The sequence below is a fragment of the Haplochromis burtoni genome, unplaced genomic scaffold (assembly GCF_018398535.1).
Source record: "Haplochromis burtoni strain Fernald_Lab_line unplaced genomic scaffold, NCSU_Asbu1 Contig_18, whole genome shotgun sequence".
NCBI lineage: Eukaryota > Metazoa > Chordata > Actinopteri > Cichliformes > Cichlidae > Haplochromis > Haplochromis burtoni.
The window spans coordinates 3,715,356-3,739,605 of NW_024582379.1; the positions used below are offsets into that span (position 1 = coordinate 3,715,356).

General features: G+C 39.9%; 3 protein-coding genes across 5 annotated transcripts in view; 1 reads left to right on the plus strand and 2 right to left on the minus strand.

Annotated features, from left to right (window-relative positions):
• Window positions 1-4,125: 4,125 nt before the first annotated feature.
• LOC102312875 (RNA-binding protein EWS) lies at window positions 4,126-12,296 on the minus strand. 2 transcript variants are annotated; one of them, XM_005916329.3, is made up of 15 exons: window positions 12,201-12,296; window positions 11,701-11,737; window positions 11,348-11,399; window positions 10,992-11,142; window positions 10,662-10,857; window positions 10,305-10,564; window positions 10,030-10,186; window positions 6,746-6,780; window positions 6,138-6,167; window positions 5,871-5,986; window positions 5,646-5,775; window positions 5,435-5,545; window positions 5,116-5,242; window positions 4,659-5,024; window positions 4,126-4,517 (listed from the first exon to the last, which is right to left on the minus strand). In XM_005916329.3, the coding sequence occupies exons 1-15, from the start codon at window positions 12,214-12,216 to the stop codon at window positions 4,481-4,483; spliced, it is 1,821 nt and encodes a 606-aa protein (XP_005916391.1). In that variant the 5' UTR covers window positions 12,217-12,296; the 3' UTR covers window positions 4,126-4,480. The 2 variants fall into 2 exon arrangements, with proteins under 2 accessions (XP_005916391.1, XP_005916390.1); XM_005916328.3 differs by having other exon boundaries at window positions 6,746-6,783.
• Window positions 12,297-12,686: 390 nt separating this feature from the next.
• On the plus strand, window positions 12,687-15,431 carry rhbdd3 (rhomboid domain containing 3). The gene is made up of 5 exons (XM_005916330.3): window positions 12,687-13,389; window positions 13,472-13,855; window positions 14,080-14,206; window positions 14,304-14,558; window positions 15,126-15,431. The coding sequence occupies exons 1-5, from the start codon at window positions 13,227-13,229 to the stop codon at window positions 15,289-15,291; spliced, it is 1,095 nt and encodes a 364-aa protein (XP_005916392.1). The 5' UTR covers window positions 12,687-13,226; the 3' UTR covers window positions 15,292-15,431.
• Window positions 15,432-15,541: 110 nt separating this feature from the next.
• The window catches only part of emid1 (EMI domain containing 1), a 56,150-nt gene continuing 47,441 nt past the window's right edge, over window positions 15,542-24,250 (minus strand). Inside the window, exons 11-17 of one of the 2 annotated variants that reach the window (XM_042218420.1) lie at window positions 23,359-23,448; window positions 21,259-21,311; window positions 21,091-21,153; window positions 20,098-20,142; window positions 19,856-19,900; window positions 17,784-17,868; window positions 15,542-16,817 (exon numbers count right to left, since the gene is read on the minus strand). In XM_042218420.1, coding sequence (XP_042074354.1) covers window positions 16,684-16,817; window positions 17,784-17,868; window positions 19,856-19,900; window positions 20,098-20,142; window positions 21,091-21,153; window positions 21,259-21,311; window positions 23,359-23,448 — 515 coding nt within the window. In that variant the 3' untranslated portion in view covers window positions 15,542-16,683. Of the gene's footprint in view, window positions 16,818-17,523; window positions 17,615-17,783; window positions 17,869-19,855; window positions 19,901-20,097; window positions 20,143-21,090; window positions 21,154-21,258; window positions 21,312-23,358; window positions 23,449-24,250 lie in introns of both variants that reach the window. The other variant, XM_042218419.1, reaches the window with a different exon arrangement.

Here is a 24,250-nt window from a genome sequence, read left to right on the forward strand (position 1 = left end):
GCGTTCATATTGGACCCTTCTGACTGCACAGTCAAGATATATATGCTTACAACTCATGATGACCCTGAAGTAGTCAACCTGTGCCAGCTTTGTAAGCTTTGTAGTTTTGCAATGAGTGTGTGGTTACAGTTTGTTTAGGCACAGCCCAAATCAAAGTAGTCAAACAGGAGAAGAGTGGTGAATAACAAAAGAGTGATCAGTCTAGTCAAACATGCAGCTGAGTGAAATACAAAGCAGTCAATAAAAGAGCACATGATTTACTCTGTGCACGAAAGAAACACTGTGGGGGTTTTACTGTAGATGATTACAGGGCAGGGCAGTGGAGAACTTTTAGGAGGCACTTTTGAATTAGGTGTTGCATTAACTCTGGAAAAAGCTGCCTAAAGTGTGTTTGAGTTCTCTTCTTATCATCCCCATGTGACCTCAAACTATTTAAGCCCAGAATAGTAATGCACATTACATATTGTTTTGGTTGTTGTTAAATACTAAAGGCTTTCCAATTAAACATAAGAGCTGGAACTGGTGCAAAAGGCTCGACTTTTATCTTTTACTATAGAAGCAGTTTTTTTTTTTTTAAAGGCAAAATTTAAAGCGCACATTTTGAAAAAGTTACAAATCCTACAGGCTCAGACTAAGTGTTTAATATTTCTTGCAGCTGTTGAATGTTCTTATTATGATGACTGCAGTGAACCCAAAGGCAGACCAAAAGTGAGCCTTTTATTCTGGCCGATTAAAGTTCATAAGTAAAACCAAAACTGAAATACTAAACAAAACTAGGAACAAATGGGAAAAACCAGAAACGTAAGAAAAAAGTACAACAGGACAACACACACAGTGTGCAAATGCGGAATGTTCAAGTGGGGTCAGAGGTCAAATGTGACACATTTGGATGCCAACTATAATATGATATTTATCTTCCCCATGTACTAGTAAAACTCCCTAAAAGTTGCCAGTACAATTAAAGGCAGTAGACTTTCAATCGTAGTTTTAAATATAAAAGACATTTTATAAAATGTTGAACTTTTTGGACCCTGAAAAAGAGGTCAGAGGTCCAAAGTAACCCACATAACCTATTTGTTGTTAACACAAACAACGGCAGCGAGATACAGAGTTTTAAATAGCTCCACACACCGTTTTGAGCTATTGTGTTTACACACAGAATGATGATAGCACACATAAACACTACCAAAAACATAACCTTAATATCAAACACAGGAGAGAACTAACTAGTAACTAAAACAGGAAATGAGTAACAAATTGGGCAAAGAATCATAAGACACGGGGAAAACAGGGGAGGCAGGATAAACTAAGAGGAATACAATACTATGGTAAACATGAACAGAAACTGGATGGCAAAACTGATAGAACTCTAAGTGTCGTGAATGCCATGAAAACTGTTGAGTACTACATACACCCTAAATTATTAACCTATAAAATACATATAAGTTAAAAACAGTCTGACCAGGCCTTTACTTCTTCTACACCATCTCTTTCTCGGTGTACTAACTCACACTGAGCTCTCTTCTTCACTCCTCGAGTGTGTCTTTTTAAATTTAGGCAACCAGCTGCCAAGAAGGAGGGCTTGTTTTCATTTAAAAAGAGGGATGTGTCCGTTTAAGAAAGACAGACAGAGAGCGAGAATGAAAGGAAGGGAGGGAGCGGAAGAGAGATGGAGAAAGAGACGGAGAGTGAGAGAAAAAGAGGGAGAAGGTGGGGTTGATGAGATCATTTTCTGGGCCTGGATGAATCAGCTTTTCTGTCAGTGCAGAGAGAGAACGAGAGAGAGTTCAGCACTTAATTAATCTACATGAACAACCAGCCGCAGCCAATGAGAAAGACTTGAAGATGTCAGCTGTGGCTGCTTTTGCCAAGGCACTACTGAGAGTGGCGGAGTTTAAAAGAGACACACAGACACCATCTTGATTAGTGCATCTTATCTTTAACACGACTCCAAGTCCAGATCCTTATTGATGCACAATCTTGTGAGACTGAATATCAGCTCTTTATAATCAAGTAGTTAAAAAATGTTTTTCCCCCCCGACTTGGCCACAAGGTCAAAGGTTGGAATGAGAACCAGAACAACAGGAGCTGAAGTAGGTTTTGTGTCCTGCACTCATGAGGACTTAAACATGCTGCGAGATCAACAATGATTTCTGTCTTCAGAGGTTCTAGAAGTATTAGAGGTGATCTGAGGATCAAATCCTAACTACACTAAAACCCCAGCAGGCAGGAGTTTGCAGTGGTAACATGAGCAGTGTATGAAAATGAAAACAGCAACACACTCAGCAGCCATATGTTTCACAGATGTTTTTCTTTTCTTTTTTGTTTTAAATGTGCCAGTGATCAACGTCTGTGATTAGCAGTGCTGCTTAATTTAGGCTGAAGGCCTCACAGGGCTATGATTCTGAGTTTAACAAGCAGCGTAATGAGAGTGAGTGTCATTGAAGTTTGAGGACAAAAGAGAAACGAGCAAAGAAATAGTTTAACAATTGGCTCTTTGTGAATTTTGTTCTGAGAGTTTACAATTTTATTGCTGTGAATGGCAGCAAGTATTTAAAGTAACAGTGTTATTAAGACCAGAAGTACATTTGAATTATCCATCCTTTAAAAATTTAAACACTTACACGACTTCCTGTATTTTACTGCAGTTCTGTCACTGATGTAAAACTTCTCATCTGATTCTGAGCTGCACTGATTCACGCAAAGTTTGAATCTAACCTGCGCCACCTGCTGGCAAGAAAAGTAACTGCAAGGCTTTTCAGACCTGCAGCTGCGCTACATCGTCTACATTAATGGAAAAATAACAAAACAGAACGCTATTCTGGGCCTACAGAGGGCTCACAGCCTGACTCGGTCACCTTTTGTTCAAGGCATTTCACTGTAAAGCGAGTGATGAAAACTTCACCATAACAAAAAATGAGATACACACAAATGCGTAGTCAGTACAATCAATGGTGTTAACGAGTACCAGGGTGGAAAACCTGTGTATGCAATGCTCAGGAATGCCTCAGGAAGGAGAGCCACAGAAAGCTCTGAGGGCTTTTATAGAGCTCTGGCACACTGGGCCCAGGTGTTTCCAGCATCACTGATGGAAAGTGAACGACACCAGCCCTCCAATGCCTGCAAACAGGCTGAAAGGAAGGCAGGGTGGAGTGGGTTACCACTGTTCCCACTGAAACACATTCGTGATGTGAATCTCCGGTCCCACCACATCCTAAAGGTGCTCTACTGGACTGAGTTCTGGTGACTGGATGCCATTTCAGGCACAGCAACATGAGTACACTGTTTATGGAGAGATGGACATGACCAGCAACAAGACTCAGGCAGGCTGTGGTGTTCAAATGATGCTTGATGGGTAGTAAAGGGCCCAAAGTGTGCCAAGAAAGTATCCCTAACACCATTACACCCCTGCCAGACTGAACCGTTGATGCAAGGCAGAATGGATACTCATTAATACTCACTCCAAATCTTCTGTTGTCCAACTTAAGGTGAACCCATTAAAATTGTAGGCTGTGTATCCTGTTTTCAACTGGCACAAATGACACCCAAACTGGTTGGTGTGTGCTGATGCGCAAAACCCTTCAGAAAACATTGCAGATGAAATACAAAGTATGCAATAGCACAAGGACTCCATAAAAACCTTGACCAGCCTCAATGCGCCAAAATTTAGTGGGAAAGATTCAATTTAATACTTGTGAATATAATTACAGGAAGAATTTGCCTTCCCAAGTTATGCGAATGTAACCAAGTTGCATTAATGTCATCTCTCAATTACCAAAAACATTCATCTGTGCTCCTTAGGAAATACCTTTTTTACAATAACGACACTGCTTCCAGTTTTTTTGGAATAAATTTCTTCATCAAATATATAAATCCCCATCAAATATTTGAGTAAGCTTAACATCGTGTTTCCTCAAAGAACATACCAAACACACCTTAAGCAGAAAGAGCCTCAAAGAAATACTGAAGTGCCAAAATCTTTGGTTTAACAATTCTGAGTATGTACAGTTCAGAGATGTTATTTTATGCAAGTAGTGTGAATGTGTACAGAGGTCCCTTTATGATTTTAAATGACTTAGGTGCTTAAAATTTGTACAGTTGAGTAAAAGCAAAAAAAAGTCAACATTAATTAAGTAAAATTTTATTTCCCACATTTATCAACATACAATAGTTATGGGAAAGGACAGTTCGTTAATGAATGAAAAATACTGGATTTTACAATACAAAGTCAAACCTAATCTGCATCTTTAAAAAAAAGAAAAAAGCTATAACAGGAAGAACAAAACATGCACAATACAAGATTTAGCATAAACATGGGTAAACTAATGACGAGGAGAAAAAAAAAATGGAAACGATATGAATGTAACTGCACAGGTTGCGTGAGAGCAGTTCTATAACCATCAAAATTCGGAACCATAAATTAAAAGAAAATTCTTCTAAAAATCAAATTCCACAAGAGAAACGATCAAGAGCTTCTCTTTCAGTAAGGTCGGTCTCTGCGCTCCTGACGATGATCCCTGCAAACAAAACCAAGAAAGGACAGCAAACACTTCAGTTTCAGTTCCATGTCCAAATTCAGCATTAGAAGGTAGTCATAAAATTACTTAGAGTAATAAGACTGGCACTAAAGTTCACGTTTCAGGTAGCCTAAACCCTACCTCATATCCATCTTGCCCCCTGGTGGTCCCATTCCTCTTCCACCTCTGCCACCCATTCGGTCCATCGGTGGTCCTCCACGGCCGGCCCCACGGAACCCTCCCCTGTCCATTCCACCACGTCCTCTGAATCCACCTCGGTCACCTCCCCAGCCTCCACGGAATCCTCCAGGGCCGCCGGGTCCACCGGGCCCTCCGGCTCCTGCTGGACCGCCACGGTCCATACCTCTGCCACCACGCATTCCCATTCCACCTCTGCCACGGTCACCTCCATGGGGAAATGGAGGGCCACCACCCAACCCTTCTGGTTTGGGAGCTTTGCACTGGTTACACTCCATTCTCCAGGCAAAATTCTGATTGCCACAACCCCTGGAAGCACAGATTACATGAATTAAAAAGTTCTGACAAACCAACAAAGTATCAAAAAACCAAGATGGTACACAATGAAAAAAATACATACGGATTAGGACACTCCCAGTCACCGGCTCTCTGCTGCATGTTGCCTCCTGTCGGTCCACCTCTGCCCATACCACGTGGACCACCTCGTGGGACAAAACCACCACGGTCTCCGCCACGGCCCATCATACCTGATATTATAGGGAAATCACAGCACCTTTAAATCATGAAGCTGGACTCAGGCCATTTTAGCATGCAGTTCACATAAAACACGCTACAGGGCTCCTGTGTGAGTTTATCTAAATTCAAACTACCATCAATTAAGATTTACACAAGTACAGCAATAACAGCATAAAATACAGTCCATCACTACCAAAATTTACCTCCACGTCCCATCATGCCATCTCGCATAGGCATACCACCTCTCATTCCACCCATCATGGGTTTTCGGCGTGCCATGGACACCTTAAGTCTTCTGCCTTGGAACTCTTTTCCTAATATTTAAAGAAAGAAGAAATTGTTTACTAATAATATTAATACTACTACTACTACTACTAATAATAATAATAAAGATTTGATGTCGATGAAATGTACCATCAAAATGCTCCACAGCTGCTTTGGCACAAATTGGCTCCTCATAGGACAGAGTGGCGTCCCCCTTTGGCTTTCCAGAGTCCTTGTCTGTGTATATGTTAATCGCAGGCTGGCCAAGTCTGCGGTTAATCTTGATGTGTAGAAAGAAGAGGGGAAGGAAAAAAACATTTATTTTATTTTTAATTAGGTGTGTTTGCAACTACATTTAGAATAAAGTGTTCTTACCCTAATCGGACCGACGTGTTTGAAGAATTCAGCCATTTCCTCGAGGTTAGCCTTCTCAGTCAATCCTGTGATATAAATTGTGCTGTTCTCCGAGTCATCCTGCTCCTCTGGGCGTCCTACGAAAAACCCATTTACAAATTTTTTTTTGTTTTTAAACAGTTGCTTATTTAAAAAACACAACCCCCCCCCCCAAAAAAAACAAAACAAGCTGTACAGAGTTTATGAAACACCAATTTCAAGGAACCTAACAGGAGTTTAGTGACTCACCCATCTCACGCTCGTTGTCGCCCATAGGTCCTATGGTCCATCAGCCAGGAGGAAAGAAACAGATTGAGACAAGTCAGTGTTGAGAACTCTTGTTTAGTAAACTCCACCTAAAGAGTACTACAAACATAATCCAGACACTCCCTTATAGACGCATCAGCCATATTGGGAAAAGTTGAAAATAGCACCTTAAGGTACACACAATTCCCACAAGTGATATATTGAATTGAAAATAGGACACCTTGGACCCTTTGGCAAATATTTGTGTGTCATTTGAAAAGCCTCTTAGACCAGTAGCAAATCCTCAAAAAACCCCATGAATTCTGCTCAGATTTCTTAAAGCAGTAACAAAACGCATTCGAGTTGAAATTTGTGATTAACCTTTTGAAAACTCAAGTGTCAAACCATAAGCAGTGACTGAACTAGACAGTACCCCAGAGAAAATGGTCTCAGGCAATGGGAAAAAAAAATAATTTCCAATATTTTCAGATGTGTTTGTATAAATAAATTTTGACAACCACAAAGTATGTCACATCAATACTCGAGGCATATTTGCTCAAAAAAGTTTAAGTCTTTGAAAGGACTAACCAGTGTAATACTCGTTAACTTACCACCAGGCTTACTGAAGCCACCTCTGTCTCCAGCGCTGCTATGGGGGAATAAATGGAGATATGAAGGCGATTTCCCTTTTACAGCCACTTCCATGGCTCGAGCAAAGTGGCTTGATTGAGGGAGTAATCAAAACATTCTAACTAGCCGGACAGCAACTTTCACATAATAAAATTCCCCATAATCAGAAATACATAATCTAACTGAGGGTATTAGTTTAGGAATTATGCGCCATTCCTTAGTTAGCTAAAAACAACTTCAGAAACATTTTTTAGTAGAGGATACACATGAAAGAAAAAAAAAAAACTAACATTTTTTACTGGTATTTAAATTGTGACAAAACCCAAACATTTGTACACAGATAGAAAAGATTTCAGATGCATTGACGGAATACAGTTTTACCCAGAAACAAACTATGGCCGCACTAACATTACTTCTAAGGAAAATTACAGCACAAGCAGATATTACACATGTAAAATAAGACAATGCATCTGAAATTTCACAAGAAGGCCTGGTGATTACATTCACCAGGTAATAAAAACAAATACAAGTATACATGTTTCCAAACAAAACACCAAAACTTTTCGTTTTCTTCTTCTTCTTCTTAAACATAGTTTACCAAGGGAAATTAAAAACAAAGACTTGGTCGCTTAAAGAACCCATCATGCTCATAAAAACCACCATCCTCAGTTCTTGAAAAATGGCAGACCTTGAATCTTTGTTAAAGCTCCTTCTGCTGCTTAAGCTGGCGGCTCTGTACTGAGTACAGATACTTTTTAGAGAAAAGATGGTTTTAAATGGCTCTCACTGTTACCTGTACGGTATAAATGTGACAAAGCATGTTAAAAATGTGCTCAAAAGAAAGTGATCAAACAGTTGTATTCCAAACCACAAAAACAATTCAAAACATTTCAGAATGACATAACGTGCCCCCCACCTCCCCCCAGAATATATAAATATACCTGTGCAAAGCTAAACCTAAGCTAATCTTTAAATTTAATGATAGAAACCTGCTACACTGCATCTGAAATACAATGATGTAATTTTATTTATGTTTTCTGAGAACTATTTTGGTTATATTATACTTTTAAAGTGTGGCCTTGTATGAGATTTGCTGAAATACTTCAGTGTCTGTGTGTGTGCATTTGCGCCACCAAAAACCAGAGATGTCATGCAGAACCCTCTTTCTTAAAAAGGAAAGGAACGAGAAAAAAAACAAAAAAAACAAAACAAAAAAACAAAAACAAAAAACAACTCTTGCCACTGGAAAAATAACCATGAAAAATTCTAAACACACCTTAAAATGGACACCTGAAATGAACCCCCGATGATGCCCGTGCATTTCTGCCACAAAACTGCTCATTCAAGCTTTGGGCAGGATTCTTTCCCAAAAGAAGGGAAAAAAACCAAAAAAAAAACCAAACCCCTGTCATGTTACCAATATTCACGTTAATGGCTGCTGATGTAAAACTTGATAACGCAAGTATGAATTTTAAATAGTATTTTTAAACCTTTAAACAGCCGTTCTAAACCAAACCAAATGTGCAGTACAACATGACGGTACAACCCTCTGATGAACTTCAAACACCTGAAATGTGTCTCTGTAACCGTTTTAACTTGGTAAAAATCACATCTGCACAATAGAAAACCTGTTCCGATGCTCAATCTGTAGACAATTTTCTTGTCTATTAAATGGAAGTACCAGAGAGAGTGTCCAGGATGTGTTCCAATTTCCTTATCATGAGAAATACATTTTCACAAGACCCTTAAAACAAGTATAGTGCACCCAAAAGCTGTTTTGAGATTTGACTAATGACAAAACAAAAATCCACTTTGGACTGAATGCATCCACACTAACCACCCCATGAGAAATCTTTATATATTTTTTGGAACAGATGGGTCTGTGTATACCTTCAATAAGCCCTGTTTTCCCATGCCTTCAACATCAAAAAACCACTATACCTACATTTTTCTTTCCTCCAGCTGTCAAAAACACCAAAAAACAGCCAGTATATGGCTGGAAAATAACCACGTGTATCAGAAAATTAACCAGGATTTTGAAATTTATTAAAACTTCCCTCTGAGTGTTTTGCCATTAATATAGGCTTACCGTTCTTACTGTCCTTTGTTTTGTTTTTTTGCTTTAATGGTTAGTAAAAAAAAAAAAAAAAAAATCTGAACATCAAAGTAACCCTTGAAAGAGATTATTTTTTTAAAAGAAAAACAAAAACTTACTTTGGTCCAAGAGATGACATCAAATGAGAAACTACTTTTGGGAGTAATGTCAGAGCGGCAAATGACAAAAATTCTTAAAATAGATGGTTAATTACTCTGTCTTCTTGTAATTGATGTCATTTACTTTAGAGGCGTTTCTTTAAACAACCATTTAAACATCTAGATTATTTTAAAGTGCCATTTCCCGCCTTTTTTGGCATTTTCTCAACCCAATGAAATGGGGACAAATACATATTGTCACCGGTAGCCCTTTAGAAACCTATGCGACTCTGAAAAACCACCAATGAATTGCCAAAAAATGAATAATAAATAAAACTTGTCAAGAAAATGTACTGACCCAAATACTGCACTCTAGTAAAACACAAACGTGCATGTGAAATGGAACTTAATGTGCTACATGAGCCCAGCGTCCATTTATACATTTCTTAAAATACCTGTCGTGATATATGACCTTACAGGACTAGACTCCAGCATCTAACTGTATTATTCCAGTTAGTCACCCTACAGAGAATAATTCAGCATGCTGACAAACTGAACTGGTGGGAAACTAAAGAAAGTAGGGTTAGAATTCTGTATGTCTTTATGTAGATATTCTTACAGATTGTACCATGTTCCCTGACAAACGTTGAAATCTGAAACTACATTTTCCTATGCTATACTGTTGATACTGCCCAGTAATCAAATCGTGGTCTAGGATATAAGCTGTCCAACCTAAATTTTATGCACAGGTCTCTGATCAAAATCGGCACTTTTTTCCTTCTTCTTACCTTTGACCAAAAGAGAGGCAGGGTTGAGACAAAACTCATTCTTATTGCTGGCATATACAACATATGCCACTGCATGTATTATACTAGATACATGCAATTCATTAGCACTGATTGCTGATGAATCAGTATCAAATGCTAATAAATTCCCCTTACAAGACTGCCATTATGTTTTCTTGTATTATTCTGACCTTACAGCAGGGTTTGTCTCAGCTCTGCCTCAAATGGCAACGGCACCTGCAAAGACTGAATAAATGTGAGATTAAGTGCTTAAGAAAGACACTTACCCCATGCCGCGCCCCATGCCTCCACGCCCACGATGCATCATTCCACCACGGTCAAAGTCCCTTCCAGGGCCCCTGCTGTCCCCTACTCCAGGGTACCTCGTAGGCTCAGAGCCTGGATAACCAGAACCTCCACCCTGTCCGTCCTGCCTGTAACTGTCTACAAGAGGAACAACAATATCAAAACATGCAGTCATCACAGAATGATCACAGTGGAATCGAACAGATGCGCTTAGTTGAGAGAGCAGCTGTTTAGGCAGGAGGAAAGCAAAGCTTACTGTAATGGCCGGACTGACTGTAACTGGGTGGTCCACCTTGCTGGTTGTACTGGTTGGCTGGAGGCTGCCCATATGATCCACCGGCCTGGGGAGGGTAAGCAGGAGGAGCTTGTTGCTGTGGCTGGGTCTGCTGTTGGTATCCCTGCTGCTGGCTGTAGCCTGCCTGCTGGCCTTGGTAACCAGGTTGTTGCTGACCATATGCTGCTGGCTGGGAGTAGCTACTCTGGCTGTAAGTAGCCGGCTGGCTGTTAGCATTGTAACTGATGGAGACAAAGCACAGACAAAATGTAAGTAATCCAATAAGCATGTTCTTCTGGAATTCACGTGTTATTTTGTTGTCAGATGAGATGTTCATACCTCTGAGGGGCAGTGGGAGCAGCCTGTTGGCCATAACCAGGGTAGGCAGACTGAGCAGTGTATCCTGGCTGAGAGCCATAAGACTGGGAGGCAGCTGGAGCAGCAGCAGCAGGAGTACTGTCATAACCACTGGCTCCGTAAGCCTGGGTTGACTGTGAATAGCTGTGAGTAGCAGACTGGGCAGCAGGGTAGCCAGCTATACAAAAGACATCACATATCACAAAGAGAAAAAAAAAGATATTTGATATTTATTCCTGTTCACATTGTAATTTGACTGTTTAACAACAGAATAATTAAAAATAAATAAATTGAAACAAAACAAAAACTGACCTGATGCTGGTTGGCCATATGATCCAGATCCATACTGTTGCTGCTGCTGGGGGTAGGCTCCAGCTGCAGGTGTTGTCTGACTATAACTGCTATCAGCAGCTGCTGCAGCAGGCTGAGTATATGAGCCATAATTCTGTTGGCCATAGCTTTGCTGAAAGACCAAATACAGTAGCCATTAGGCACAATAAACCTCAACTAAGCATTATTTAAAAGCTCCATTTGCTTAAAGCACAAACAACCTATATGACTGCCAGCAGTAAACAAATAACCATCCCAAGTTTCCCCCACAATCATTAAATGTTTTAAGCACAAGGCATGCTTTGATCAAATCTGCACAATTAAATCAATAATGGTACCTGAGCAGATTGTCCATAATTCTGTGAGGGCTGGGCAGCATAGGAAGCATACCTGTAAACATATGCATCAAAATTTTAGAATCATCAGAAATCCGGGTACTGCCTGAAAAAAATATCATGCTGTGCGCTGTTTAAAATGGTCTTTATCCAAAAGATGTTTACTACAATCTAAAGAAGGTTACAAAACGACCAAAAGTAATCCATGTTTGCATATTGGTTTTAAAAATATATACAGGTTTACATTTGCATCCACCCTAATCTCCGCTTTGTTTCCTTTCTTCGAAAGAATTAGGTCATATTGGATGGTTAAAAATCTCAAAGCCATTTTAATAAAGGTGACTGAAAAACCTTACCCCTGTTGAGCCCCGGTCTGGTTGTAGGAGCTGTAATCTGTAAATGGGAAAAAGGGTTAGTTTAAAAAAATAAAACAAGAAACAATAGTCTCAGATCTTAGAGCGCGAGCCGCACGTTACAGGCCCGTTCTTAGGTTGCCATTCAAAACGGAGACAACTAGACCATTCACTAAACCTATACACTTCTTCACAGCCAACGAAACCACTCAGAGATCGACGCACCCGTTAAACAGGATTCATTTTAAATTGGTAATATGCGGAAAAACGCAGTGTGCACAAATGAAAAAACATATCCGGAGTAAATACCGGACGAGCTAACTTGTCTAGGCCTCGGACGCGGAGCCGACTAAGTTCATGTTATTCAATGAAGAAAAGTGGCTAAAAAGACAAACTATGCAAACATACTCACAATTAGGATACATTCATGTAAATTAATGTTTCAATGAAAACCAACATTTACTTTAAAAGTCAGCAATTGTCGCAATTTTTTTTTTACTCACCCGAAGCAGACGCCATTTTAGTGTGCCTACAAGAGACGAATGGACGAAGAATGCTGCCGCAGAAACGCACTTCTCTTCGCGGCAACCGCGAAATCTCGCGACATAACGCGATACTGTTTGGGGGCTGCTGTAGCGAAAGCATTACAGGTTTACAAATCAGATTAGAGACACAAATCGACACGTACGTTTACAATAATAGCCGCATAGTCTGTGCTTTTAAATTTTAAACAACATAAAAAAACGCTGATTTGTAAATATTCGGAAGTCAACGTGATTTAGGGAGGGGTTATACAAGAAGTAAAATAAATACCTGTTTTTCAAGTATCCTTATTTAAGACTTAGCGTGATTATACCCACTCTGGGTAATAGATCGTAACTAGACCAGTTCTCGTGGGCCACTTAAAAAAATCTTTATAGAACAATTTTCTTATATTTGTTTCCATCTCTTCTGCCCTCTTGGCCAGATCTTAAAAAATGTATTTGAAAACAGTTCATTCAAATAATAATCTAAAACCTGCTGGTGGTTGACGGCTTGCTAGCAGTATGTCCAGCAGGTGGGGGTAGTGCATCTTTATGCTATTGTTTTACTGCGAAGAAAAAGACGTAACGCGGAAGTTTGCTTTCATTTTCTGAATATTTTCACACTGGAGATTTGTTTATAATTGTAGGACTTTATTAGTTATGCTTTGATTATTCTTTTTTTCCTTAAAATATTTCATCAAATACGCTTTGAGGATATGGCTATTATATATACGGTCAGAAGAAATTAGAGGTTGTCGTACTAGTTAGATATTTCATGTCTTTTGGTGGAATTTCTGCAGGCACTAACCTCAATTTGAAGGATCTTTGACGGGCTGTCTTAATGCTGTGAGGACAATAATGGGTTCAGTTTAATGCCACAAACTATTTTTCGTGTTATGCAAACCAGCATATGTTTGTTTACCAATATTATGCCACTATAGCAAAAAACAAACCCCCCAAAAAGTGAGTAGAGAAACTACAGCTGATCGTGAATAATCGTGAATAATGCTGGACTGTATGTCGTCAGTGCGGTTCTGGTTTGGATCAGGTCGTCCTGGCTTCTGCCTGGGGACCTCTTTATTGGTAACACTCATGCTACTGATGTATGCTGGGGGCATCCAGGCAAGTCTCAGTGTTGGTCCAGGAGGAGACTTCCCGAGGTTCACAGGTAACCCTTTTTTTGAGTTCAGATCTCACAGACAAGAATTGGTAAAAATCAAAACATATGCATGACCTTTTCCCCTCCTCAGATGTGTTCCTGTATGCTCTCAGCCATGATGAGCTGCCCTCTCTGCTGGTCAGTGTAGCTCTGGTGCTGCTGCTTGGATCTTGTCAGGAGCGCCGCTGGGGGACACTCGCCTTACTCGTCCTCTCCACCCTGACAATCATAGCACTACCTTTTCTTTACACCATGCTCCTCTTTATTGGTGGGGGTGAGGCGAGCCGGATCTTTGGCTTCTCTGCCGTCCAGCTTGCTTTATTTACAGCACAGTGTCGACAGGTGACACAGAGGAGGGTGCTGAGATGTCTGCCTGTCTGGTTTCTCCCGTGGCTTTTTCTGCTGATTGGTCTGCTGCTGCTGCCCGGGACACCAGCTCTGCTTCACTTCTGTGCAATATGCATTGGGCACAACTGTATCCTACCCCGATTTTGCAATTGTTTGAAACCAAAAGCATTATATTGTGATTTATAGAGAAACAATTTTACTTGTTTTTTGACTTATTAGGACTTTTACTATTAGCTCACTTTTCTCTTATTTTTCTTGAACTCTCAATTTGTTTCTCCAGGTTTAAATCTTTGATGATGTTCATTTCCATATTCATAAGTCTTTCTATATAATACTTAATGTATCGCTCAGATCGTCAACCCTTTATCGGGATGTTACAGGAGCTGGAGGAGTCCAGAGTCTTGGATTTCATCCCTGACTGGATGTATGTTTCCACCACAGCCAGGTTAAGGTTGCCTAGCTACGCTACCTCACACAGGTGTGACTCATTTCGTTCACATCACAAGTCTCAATGAACATTCATTGGTCTTAACCTGTGTTTATTCTGAACATTTTAACCTCGTGTGTTGTCACAGATCTCGACCAGTTTCTCAGACGATGCCCGTAGATCAGTCAGCTGCTGTCCCAATGAACCAACCTTCTGCTTCAAACCACCAGTCATGGATTGAACCTTTGCCTGCCTGGATAATGGAGGAGTCTACTGTGAGTGCTGAGGCAGAGGTGCTGGAGGAGCAGATGCTTAGGGCGGGGATACTGGCCTCATTACAGGATGCTCCCGATGATCCTGGTGCAAAAGTGGAGGTTCCTAAATCATCGGTTTCCTCTTTGCGGTTAGTAATAACTTAATATCTTGAATTTTATGTCAGTATGCAGATGTGTGTGTATGTATGTTTTTTTTTTTAAACCTAGTACTACTCTATTTTCTCATACAATACTGTGGAAAAGTCTTGAGACATTCCTCTTTTTTTTTTACAGTGTGCTTCCAGACTTTCTTTTAAGTTGTCTTGAGCAATGTTTAAAGGTCTTCTGACATTGGCTGCTTTTCCCTGTATTTTCTATTTAATCCAGGAATGCCTTTTCTTTTTTCTTGTTTTTTTTTAAACCATTTAACACGACCTATCAATCATTCGAGCATATAAAAGGTTGTGTGTAGACACTTTGTTACTAGCAGCCTGTCACAAAAATACATTATTTGTCATTTGCTCAAATTTTTTTGCTTGAATCTTTGAAAACTCCCTAAGAAAACACAGTTTGACAAATATAAAATAGTTTTGCACCAATGAGGTGATTCCCAAAAGCTATTAGCTGAAAACTTAGCATGGTGCGCAGCGTCGTGAGTGGTGGCTCAAGACTTTTGCACAGTACTTTATATATACTTACACAAAGTTTCCTCTTAGTCTTCAGCAGCTGGAGAAGATGGGCTTCCCCACAGAAAAAGCTGTTGTGGCTCTAGCAGCATCAAAACAGCTAGATGGCGCCATCTCCTTGCTTATAGAAGACAGCATCGGAGAACAAGCTGTGGTGGTATCTAAGGGGAAGAGCCCGCTGCCACCAAACACCTAACTCGCCTCACAAGTCTGGACCGAAGTTATGCTTGGGTTTTGCTGAGCTTCAGTATGTTCCCCATGGGTTAATTGAAAAACTATTTTATTGATAACAATTACAGCCGTGAGTGTAGATGCAGAGTTTAGATTTTCTGTATATGCAAAGATAAATGTATGGTGGAAAGAGTGGATGTCATTTTATTTATCAAAGTGTTTAATGATGGTGTCATGTAAAAAAGAGAAAAAAACTAAAATAAAAAAATAAAAAACAGTGGACATTATTTTATTACACCGATCATCTAGACAGGATTATATTAACACTGTAAAACATTTTGCAAGAAAAAAGTTAAAAGTATGAAATGGTTACACAACAGCATACAAAATAAACTACAGTTCATTTTAAATAGTTTCACAATAAATGCAGAAAAAAAAGTCTTTTCATCATAACAGTATAAGCAGTTTACCAGCACAACAGTGGTAAAAGTATATTCAAGTTAACGTAACAGTTTTGCCATTTTCTCCATATGTGTGTGTGTGTGTGTGTGTGTGTGTGCTAAAGATCATGAAATATCCTGTGAGATCTGTTTTCCTTTCAACATGTTTCCAGATTGCAACATCATTTATGGCTGTTTCTAAATATGTGGAGGCTTAAACAAGATGCAAATGTTTGTGCACGTTTACCAAGTTTAAATGTCGAAACGCTTTATCAGTACATACTTTAGAGGAGGAGGGGAGGGACCAGAACAGTACAAATCACCGTTATCAGCACTTATCTCAGTTAGTGAACGGATCACTTAATCTTTTTAGTGCACTACATAACATTGAGTTAAACAATATGATAGAAGCATAACAAATTACATACTATAGGAGGAGTTTTGTTTGTGTAGTCGTGTCCTGCAAACTGTACAGACTCCATGTGCTTAAATAATGAATTCTGTTTAGGTTGCAGTTATATTGTGAAAGCAACAAAAACTCAAATCCAGTCACTTTTCTCACATCTGACTTCTCTTTCACATGATTACTCTAAATGACCTTTATTCTCCAGGACCGTTTGTAGCTCGAGGAGCACCACAGAAGATTCAGATTTTTTCATCATCCTAATTGTGAGGCTTGGAGTTCTGTAGCCAAACAAATGAAAAACAGAAAGAGCAGCTGGAAGTATTGTGTAAAGGTAAATTGTTTGGTTATGGCGATGGATGGGGTTCGAACTAGTTCTCAGGTTCCCGATGGAGCAGGGCATTGTCGAGTACCAGTGGAGTTTCCCTGAGGTGTCCCCCATCCTATATTAGATGGTACAGCCCAGAGAGGGTGTCAGTTAACGTCTAACTCTGTTGAGTGTTGATGAGACTTATAGGAGGGGAAGCCAAGCCTCTCCCCCCGCCTGTGATCCTCAGGGTGAGCCAGGGGGTGGCTACTTTCCTCGAACCTTGGTGTCGGAGGACAGAGGAGAAGCAAGTCGATGTGGAATTGAACCTGATCGCTTATCTCTGTAGAAACTAGGGGAGGATGTGCCAAACGGTCCATCCCCAGACCCTAGATCAGGCTCTGTTGAAGAAAGACAGCAGTTGGAACGGCACTTCCGTCTCCACCAGTATGTGTGCACTTTCTAGTCCTAATCCAAACCTATAAGTGGATTCTTAACTTGTTTTAGGCAAGCTGCAGCTGACTAATATGTTGTTGACTAATATGCTTCGTGTGTTTCTTATAAACTTGTTGGAAAAATGTCCATCTTAATTTTCCAGCACCCTTCAAATGGTCCAGAATGAGTCCAAAAGATGAGCTAATTTAAAAAAGAAGAGCACCAATTCATCACACTGGAAAAGCCAAAACCAGTGACAGTTTGGCACATTTTTATTTTCAATCATTTTATTGTCAGGGTGTAGACCTCTGAGTCTTTCTACTTCACTATGAAACAAGCTGATAATTCTGTAATATTAGGTAAATATTTATATTTTTTAATTATTATTGGTGCTCAGAAGTGTACCAAATGAGACAAACTTAAAGTTGTGAGAAGAGAAAAATCCACAAACATCTATAAGTAAAACCTTGGCAGAAGATTGTAGGCTCACATGTGTCATAGTACCAAAACAGCTTATTTAAAGGATTGCATTTCTTAAAACACATCTACAACAACATTTCGTAGTTCAGTTACTGATTATCAGAATTTGCTTTTAGCTTCTAACACTTTAGATCTTGTCAAGAAGGTAAGTGGGGGCCAGCAGTTCTGCGGGTGAGGATGTCTCAGCGTTACCTGGCCAGATGATAGCCTCCAGCAGTGTCACCCTGCGAGTCAGAAGCTCAAGGTCTGCCTGCAAGTTGTGGAACATCTGCAAGCTAATGTCCTATCAGAGAGCAGTGACAGGGGGGGACTGTGTGAGGGTGTGGAAACACGAGCCCGAGTCCTGGGGCTGCTCGTGACTGTTCCCACCCCTCGGTAGGTAGAGTGGGGGTTTGAGTCGCCCACCTTTGACCCCTGCCTAAAGCTGACCCTGCCGCAGGCCTCCTACTCACCATGAATACCGATCATAGTCTCGAGGATTAAAACCCTCTCGGCTAAGATCTTCAGCGCCTCTCTGATCTGATGTATTCCGTCCCCCTGTGAAGATAGATACAGCCGTCAAGGTAAGGAGCACAAGCTAAAGAACTGCTCGCCAAGGTGCAAGTCATTTTTCTCAACACAGTCCAGCAGTTAGAAGGTTAAAACAGTCCACGCATCTGCCCAGCACTGTCAGATATTATCCATTCCCTGTATTTCTCTACGCCGCCCTCATTCTCGGAGCATGCTTCCATATATAGTCAGTCTCTGCCATGCTGGGCTGGGCAACATCAGCATGCACATTATGGACCTGCATCATGCTGGTGACATAACACTGTTCCAGGATATGCATTTGATCATGCCATCTGCATCTTTTTGTCAGGCAGCAGTTCAGCCAGGAAAATATGTTTGCTTTAGCGCTACAGTTTCATTCTTAGCACTGTGGTTACAACAGTAACCCACCATCACCTGACAGAATGAAGCCAGACTAGATTTACTCTCAAGTCTGTTGTCTTTTGTTAAAGGATGAGCTAACAATTCACGAGTCATACCTTCAAACAGAACACAAGTAGATGAAAAAGAAATATAGAGCATACAGAGACAGCTAAAAGTGTAGACATCACAAAAGACAGCGTGCAGACAATAGCTGATGATTTGGGTGATTCCCACTACAAAATGCAGCAATTAATACAACCTTATGTTTAAAGAAAAAAGGCAAAGTTATTATAAACAATGTAACTTTAGAGATGGCAGCAGCATTTCTGATTCAGATTAAACTATGTCAGATTTGGGACAAAGGACGTTGTTATTAAGACATTGATGGTCTCCAGAGAACAAATTCTAGTTTGTGAATCATCTCCTGAATGAGCTGGAGGCGAGCATTTGTCGTTTTAGTAAAATATCTTAGCGTTATTGGTTAATCGCCATGATGCTCGATACAGGTTTTCAAAATCCCCTCAGGATGAGTCTTGATCCTCTGACTGTTCATCCTGCATCACAATCACGTCATAAGTTTAATCTATCAATAAGCCACACCTCCTAAAAATCAGTAAACATATTATGCTTGTTGGCTTTAATGCAGCCTCACAGACACTCTTTGGAAGTTTACATCTACTTTGCCTTTTTTCTGTTTTTAACCGCACTCTGTTATTAGTCATTAGATATACTTTTAGTTGATTAACACATCCAGATAAGAGAATAGTTTATTCAGTATAGCAATTTAGGACAAATTCATGCAAGGTTGCATTGGGGGAGAAAAGGGGATAGCTGTATCCACTCCACTCACACCACATCAACACCTCTAAACCAACACCACCCACCACTGACACATATGGAGTGATTTGGCATATACATTTCGCACATTTCTTCTGTGAGTCACTGAATATTTGATAGTCTGTGAAATCAGTTTGTTTTAATTCACATGGAATAATAAAGAATTTTGCCTTTAAAAGGACATGACCGCATCGAGCTGTTCTCTTGGTATGTTTTTGTATTTTTAGATGTATATGCCAAAGTCAGATGCTGAAAAGATGACTGTGAAAGGTAGCCATGGGGACAGCAGCTTGCAGAGGGAGCTTTAGGGTCAAGAGGACAGCAGTCCAGAGCACACCCCGAGGACCAAACAAAAACACGTTAACGTACAAACACACACAGATCAAACGCTACAGTCATATATGATCAAACATAAACAACAAAGTAAAGCAGAGACCACGTGACAATCAACAGTCTGAAAAGTCTGAGCCTGAGAGAAAAAAAGATGCTGCTCAATCACCACTTTGTGGTCAATCACCACCACAAATATGGTGACTGCAAACAGATCAAAGCATAAACTGAGAACTTGGCTACACAGTGAAGAGATGATGACATGAATAAAAATATCTTACATTTGGATTGCTCTTGTAAAATGAGAAACAAGTGAAAGAAATGTAAGGATTAAGCATACGTTTCATGCCTAATATTAAAACTTTTGAAACCTCCTGACTACGACTTCTTGTTCAGGCTGTGTGTCACCATTTGAACTGTGAACTACCAGCAGCTGGCATCTTACCGGCAATCCCTTCTCTCCCGGTTCTCCTTTTGGTCCTGGTGCTCCCTGTGAAGAAATGTTAACAGAAAAATTGGTGTGATGCAGCAGTTCACATCAAAAGAAAGAGCACATTCTCTCTCTGATTGCAGCTTTGTTGGTCAATGTGGTTTGCAGTGCTGCTGGTGAATGTAGTTTATACTAAAATAACCCAATATGACAGGGTGTTGATATTCTCCCCTTTTCCACATGCAGAGGTGGCTTACCGGCTCGCCTCTCAAGCCCCTCTCTCCCGGGTAACCTGAAGGTCCCTGAAAAATCAAAGACTTGTGTCATTAAGTTGTCAAACAAAGAAAAAACAGCTAAATCTTTCGAAAGAGTCCCTTAAAAAAACCAAAAAAACAAACTAAAGCTTTTTCCCCTTCGATAGTTCTCATTAACATTATGGTTGTGAAAAAGAAAGTACATCCTCTCTCACCTCTAAGGTTTTACATATTAGAGCATAGCAGAAAAAAAATCATCATTGTATAGTCCTGATTACATTCTATCACTATTTATGTAACAAAAACAAATCCAAATTCAGAAGCAAGACAAAACCGAGAAGCGAAGAAAATCTGAAACAGAATGGCTGGAAGAGAAAAGAATCATTGTGTTGCAATGAACCAGACAAAGTCAAAAACCTGATTCAGATGCTGTGACGGGGCCTTAAGAGAGCTGTGCATCAACAAAATAACAGTGAGCCAAAATTCTTCACGCTGATTACAGTTGCTTCAAGTTATTACTGCTAAAAGTGGTTCAAGTAGTTTCTGAATGATGGGGATTATGATGAGGAACACATAACCATGAAGTTAAAATGTTAATTTTTTGTGTTTTTAATATTTATATTATTATCATTATTGCAAGAGAAGAACGCACTAAGTGACATATTTATGGGTTGATCGTTGTATGAGATATAAAAGTCTGAAGACATTAAGCACCGCACATATAAATCTAAATAAACATGTACTTGCTTATTGAATCATCTGATTGTCTTGCATATATTATGTTCTTTAACTGCATTGAGAACATGTTAATAAATATTAATAATAAACTAATATTGTCTTACTGTACCGCACTGCACTGCATGTGCTTTTTTACTTTTCTCTGAATATGTCTACAAACTTGTCTTTTAGCTAAGCTTTTTATATTTTCAAAAATGTAATTAACATGCGCTGTGCCTCCATCCAACAAATCAATAATCTAAGCCAAAGTTTACTCACTCTCTCCCCACGTTCTCCCTTTGGCCCCACGGGGCCCTGCGTTCCAGGCACTCCAGGTTTTCCCTGTTTTGAGGCAGAGAGGAAATTGAAAATGACACAGATAAATTTGTACAAAAACAAATCTAATGCAGCGACTATCGTGCACTGCTGTGCTGTGAGCAAACTTACATTTTGTCCTGCTGGACCAGGAGGTCCTACCGGGCCTTTAGGACCTGGGGGACCTGAAAAACAGATTAAAAGATTTATATTAGCACAAGAGTTTTGTGTTTTACACCTTTTTAACCTGACATAGTGACACACAGAACCTGTAGGTGTTCATAAGTTTATGTTATCAAAGCCTTTATCTTCAAAATGGAGAAGAAAGATCAGTGGAGATTATGAAAAGCATATTAAAAGAAATAAATATAAAAAGCATCACTGACCTAACTGTATATACAGTTAGGTCCATAAAAATATGGACAGAGACAATCATTGACTTTTAAATGAAACAACTCAGATGCAGTTAAAGTGCAGACTTCCAGCTTTAATTCAGTTTGTTGAATAAAAAGATTGCATAAAAATGTGAGGAACTAAAGCATTTCTAACTCAATCCCTTCATTATAGGGGCTCAAAGTAATTGGACATATTTAATAACTGAAAGCTCAGTCATTCATCAATGACAGCCTGAAGTCTAGAACTCATGGACATCACCATGATGCTGGGATTCCTCCTTTTTCATGTCCTGCCAGGCCTTTACTGCAGTAGCTTTAAGTTTCTGTTTGTTTGTGGGCCTTTCTGTCCGAAGTTTCATCTTCAACAAATGAAATGCATGCCTAATTTCTTTAAGATCAGGTGACTGACTTGGGCATTCAACAATATTCCACTTCTTTGCTTTAATAAACTCTTGGGTTGCTTTAGATGTCACGCAGTCTTCGTGCAGTCTTCTCTTTATGGTAGACTTGGATATCAAAATGTCTGCCTCCTGGATAGTGTTGTTCACTTGGTTGTTGTGAAGGAGTTTATCATTACCATGCAAATAATTCTGCAATCATCCACCACTATTGTCTTCTGTGGACGTCCAGGTCTTTTTGCATTGCTGAGTTCACCAGTGCTTTCTCTCTTTCTCATTATGTACCAAACTATAGATTTTGCCTCTCCTGCCATTGTGGCAGTTTTTCGGATAGGTTTTTCTGTTTTCGCAGCTTAAAGATGGCTTGTGCAGCCTGCATGGAGAGCTTTGGCTGCGTATACCCTTAAAAGAAAACTGAAATGAAAGCATCTACACATTTTGTCCATGTCCATTATATAAGTATAATTAGAATTATTTCGCCCTATGACAGCTGGGATAGGCTCCAGCGCCCCCCGCGACCCTGAAAAGGATAAGCGGAAGCGAATGGATGGATGGATAGAATTATTATTAGAATTATAGAATGTTTCCGAAAACAGGTAGAAAACCAAAACTTGTGTCAGTGTCCAAACTGTACACAATAAAAATATAATAACACAGAAAAAGATCATAACACAGTGAGATACTGCACAAGATGTTTGTTCACATAAGACATGCAAAGGGGCTGTTTTCATTTTGCATATTTGAGTTTGTTTAGAGTGTATACAGAGTTGTGACCACACCTAAGTGTAGTCATCAGTGTGTGGACTTGTTTTTGAAGGATATTTTTTTTTTTCTGGACATCTGGTTAGGAATGAAAAACATTTACTGCCTGTAACATTGCACCAGTTTGGTAGTGGCTCAGTGATGAGCTGAGGAGGTATATCCATGGAGGGATGTACAGACCTCTACAGGCTAGGCAACAACACCCTGAATGCCATTAGGTATCAGGATGAAATCCTATGACCCACTGTCAGACCCTACACTGACACAGTGATTCCCGGGTTCCTCCTGGTGTACTACAATGACCTCATGTAGGGGAAGTATGCAGGCAGTTCAGAGAGGATAAAAGAATAAAAGAACTGATACAACTGACTGAGCCCTGCACACTGGCCTGACCTAAACCTAAATGTTTTTTGTCCCACGTTGCACCTCAGTGATCCCCTGGTGCAGAAGACGGGGGAGATCCCCCAGGACCTCGTCTGTCTTCTCATTAGCAGCCGCAGTGTTGTCAGGCATGCATACAAGCACGTGGGGGGCCATACAAACTACTATTGTTGATATTTTGGCAAAATCTACTAACCTGCTGCATAATTTTTCACTTTGATTTTTGTGGTGTCTTTGAATTCAGTCCTGTAGTTTAATATTTTTTAATAAAGCTGTTAAGAGTGTTTAATGCTCACCAATAGGTCCCGGAGGCCCCTGAGGTCCTGGAACAGGTATCCCTCGAGAGTCGTGGAAGGTGTTGGTGAAGAAAGGGTCTTTTCCACGATCTGGAAGTTGAAACAGAAAATGCACGTGTGTTTAAAGGAAAGCAGAAGCTATTGGTAAAGTTAAAATGAGTTCCTTTAAGCAGAAAAAAAATCCACTTTTGTAGCTTCACCATCTAAACAAACTCTTAAAATACCATTAATTTATTTTCCTCAGTTATAATACTGAGTTGAATTTATTTGTCATGCGTTTCATTCTATAAAAGGAGACTTGTGATATGAGTAACATCATCTGTCCTCCCGATGAGCTCCACAGAACAAATTACATTTTGGTTATATTTCCATATGGTGCTGTTTTTGATTAGGTTCTAATTTGGTAGCCAAGCTCGATAAGCGAGCCATATTTTGCCTGTGCCAAATAAGAAATTGGTCATTCACCAACATTTCATAAAGAAGCAAAATGGCAAAATATCTCATAATAAGAAACATGAACTTCTTGATCCAACTACATGCACCCTGTTAGGCATCTTAGTGGATGGTTAAGTTTTTGTGTGACAAATCAGCCTTACCTCTAGAGGGCAGTGTACTCCAATAAACAGTCAAACTCAATCTCATGACTTCGCCAGGGCAGTAAAATATACTAAACTGTAGTTTGATACGTATAAAAGTTCAACATGACATAACAAAAAAGTTTCCACTGTTGAACAGCACTGACTGTGCATGCACAGCCACATGTGTTCGAAGAGGAAGGGCCAGTTGAAGAGGGTGGTTCATGTGTGAATGTTAGAGGAAATGTACGTTTGTTGGGTCATTTTATACTGTCAGGAAACACAGGTCCAATCACAGCATGAGGCCTCAGGAGAAT

Excerpts from the sequence above, each read along its gene's own strand:
- rhbdd3 (XM_005916330.3), top strand. The coding sequence starts at position 13,227 with ATGCTGGACTGTATGTCGTCAGTGCGGTTCTGGTTTGGATCAGGTCGT. Across the intron at positions 13,856-14,079 it reads AATATGCATTGGGCACAACT|ATCGTCAACCCTTTATCGGG; the intron begins GTATCCTACCCC and ends TGTATCGCTCAG. Across the intron at positions 14,559-15,125 it reads TCATCGGTTTCCTCTTTGCG|TCTTCAGCAGCTGGAGAAGA; the intron begins GTTAGTAATAAC and ends GTTTCCTCTTAG.
- LOC102312875 (XM_005916328.3), bottom strand. Across the intron at positions 11,143-11,347 it reads ATTATGGACAATCTGCTCAG|CAAAGCTATGGCCAACAGAA; the intron begins GTACCATTATTG and ends TTGGTCTTTCAG. Across the intron at positions 5,546-5,645 it reads AGCTGTGGAGCATTTTGATG|GAAAAGAGTTCCAAGGCAGA; the intron begins GTACATTTCATC and ends TTTAAATATTAG.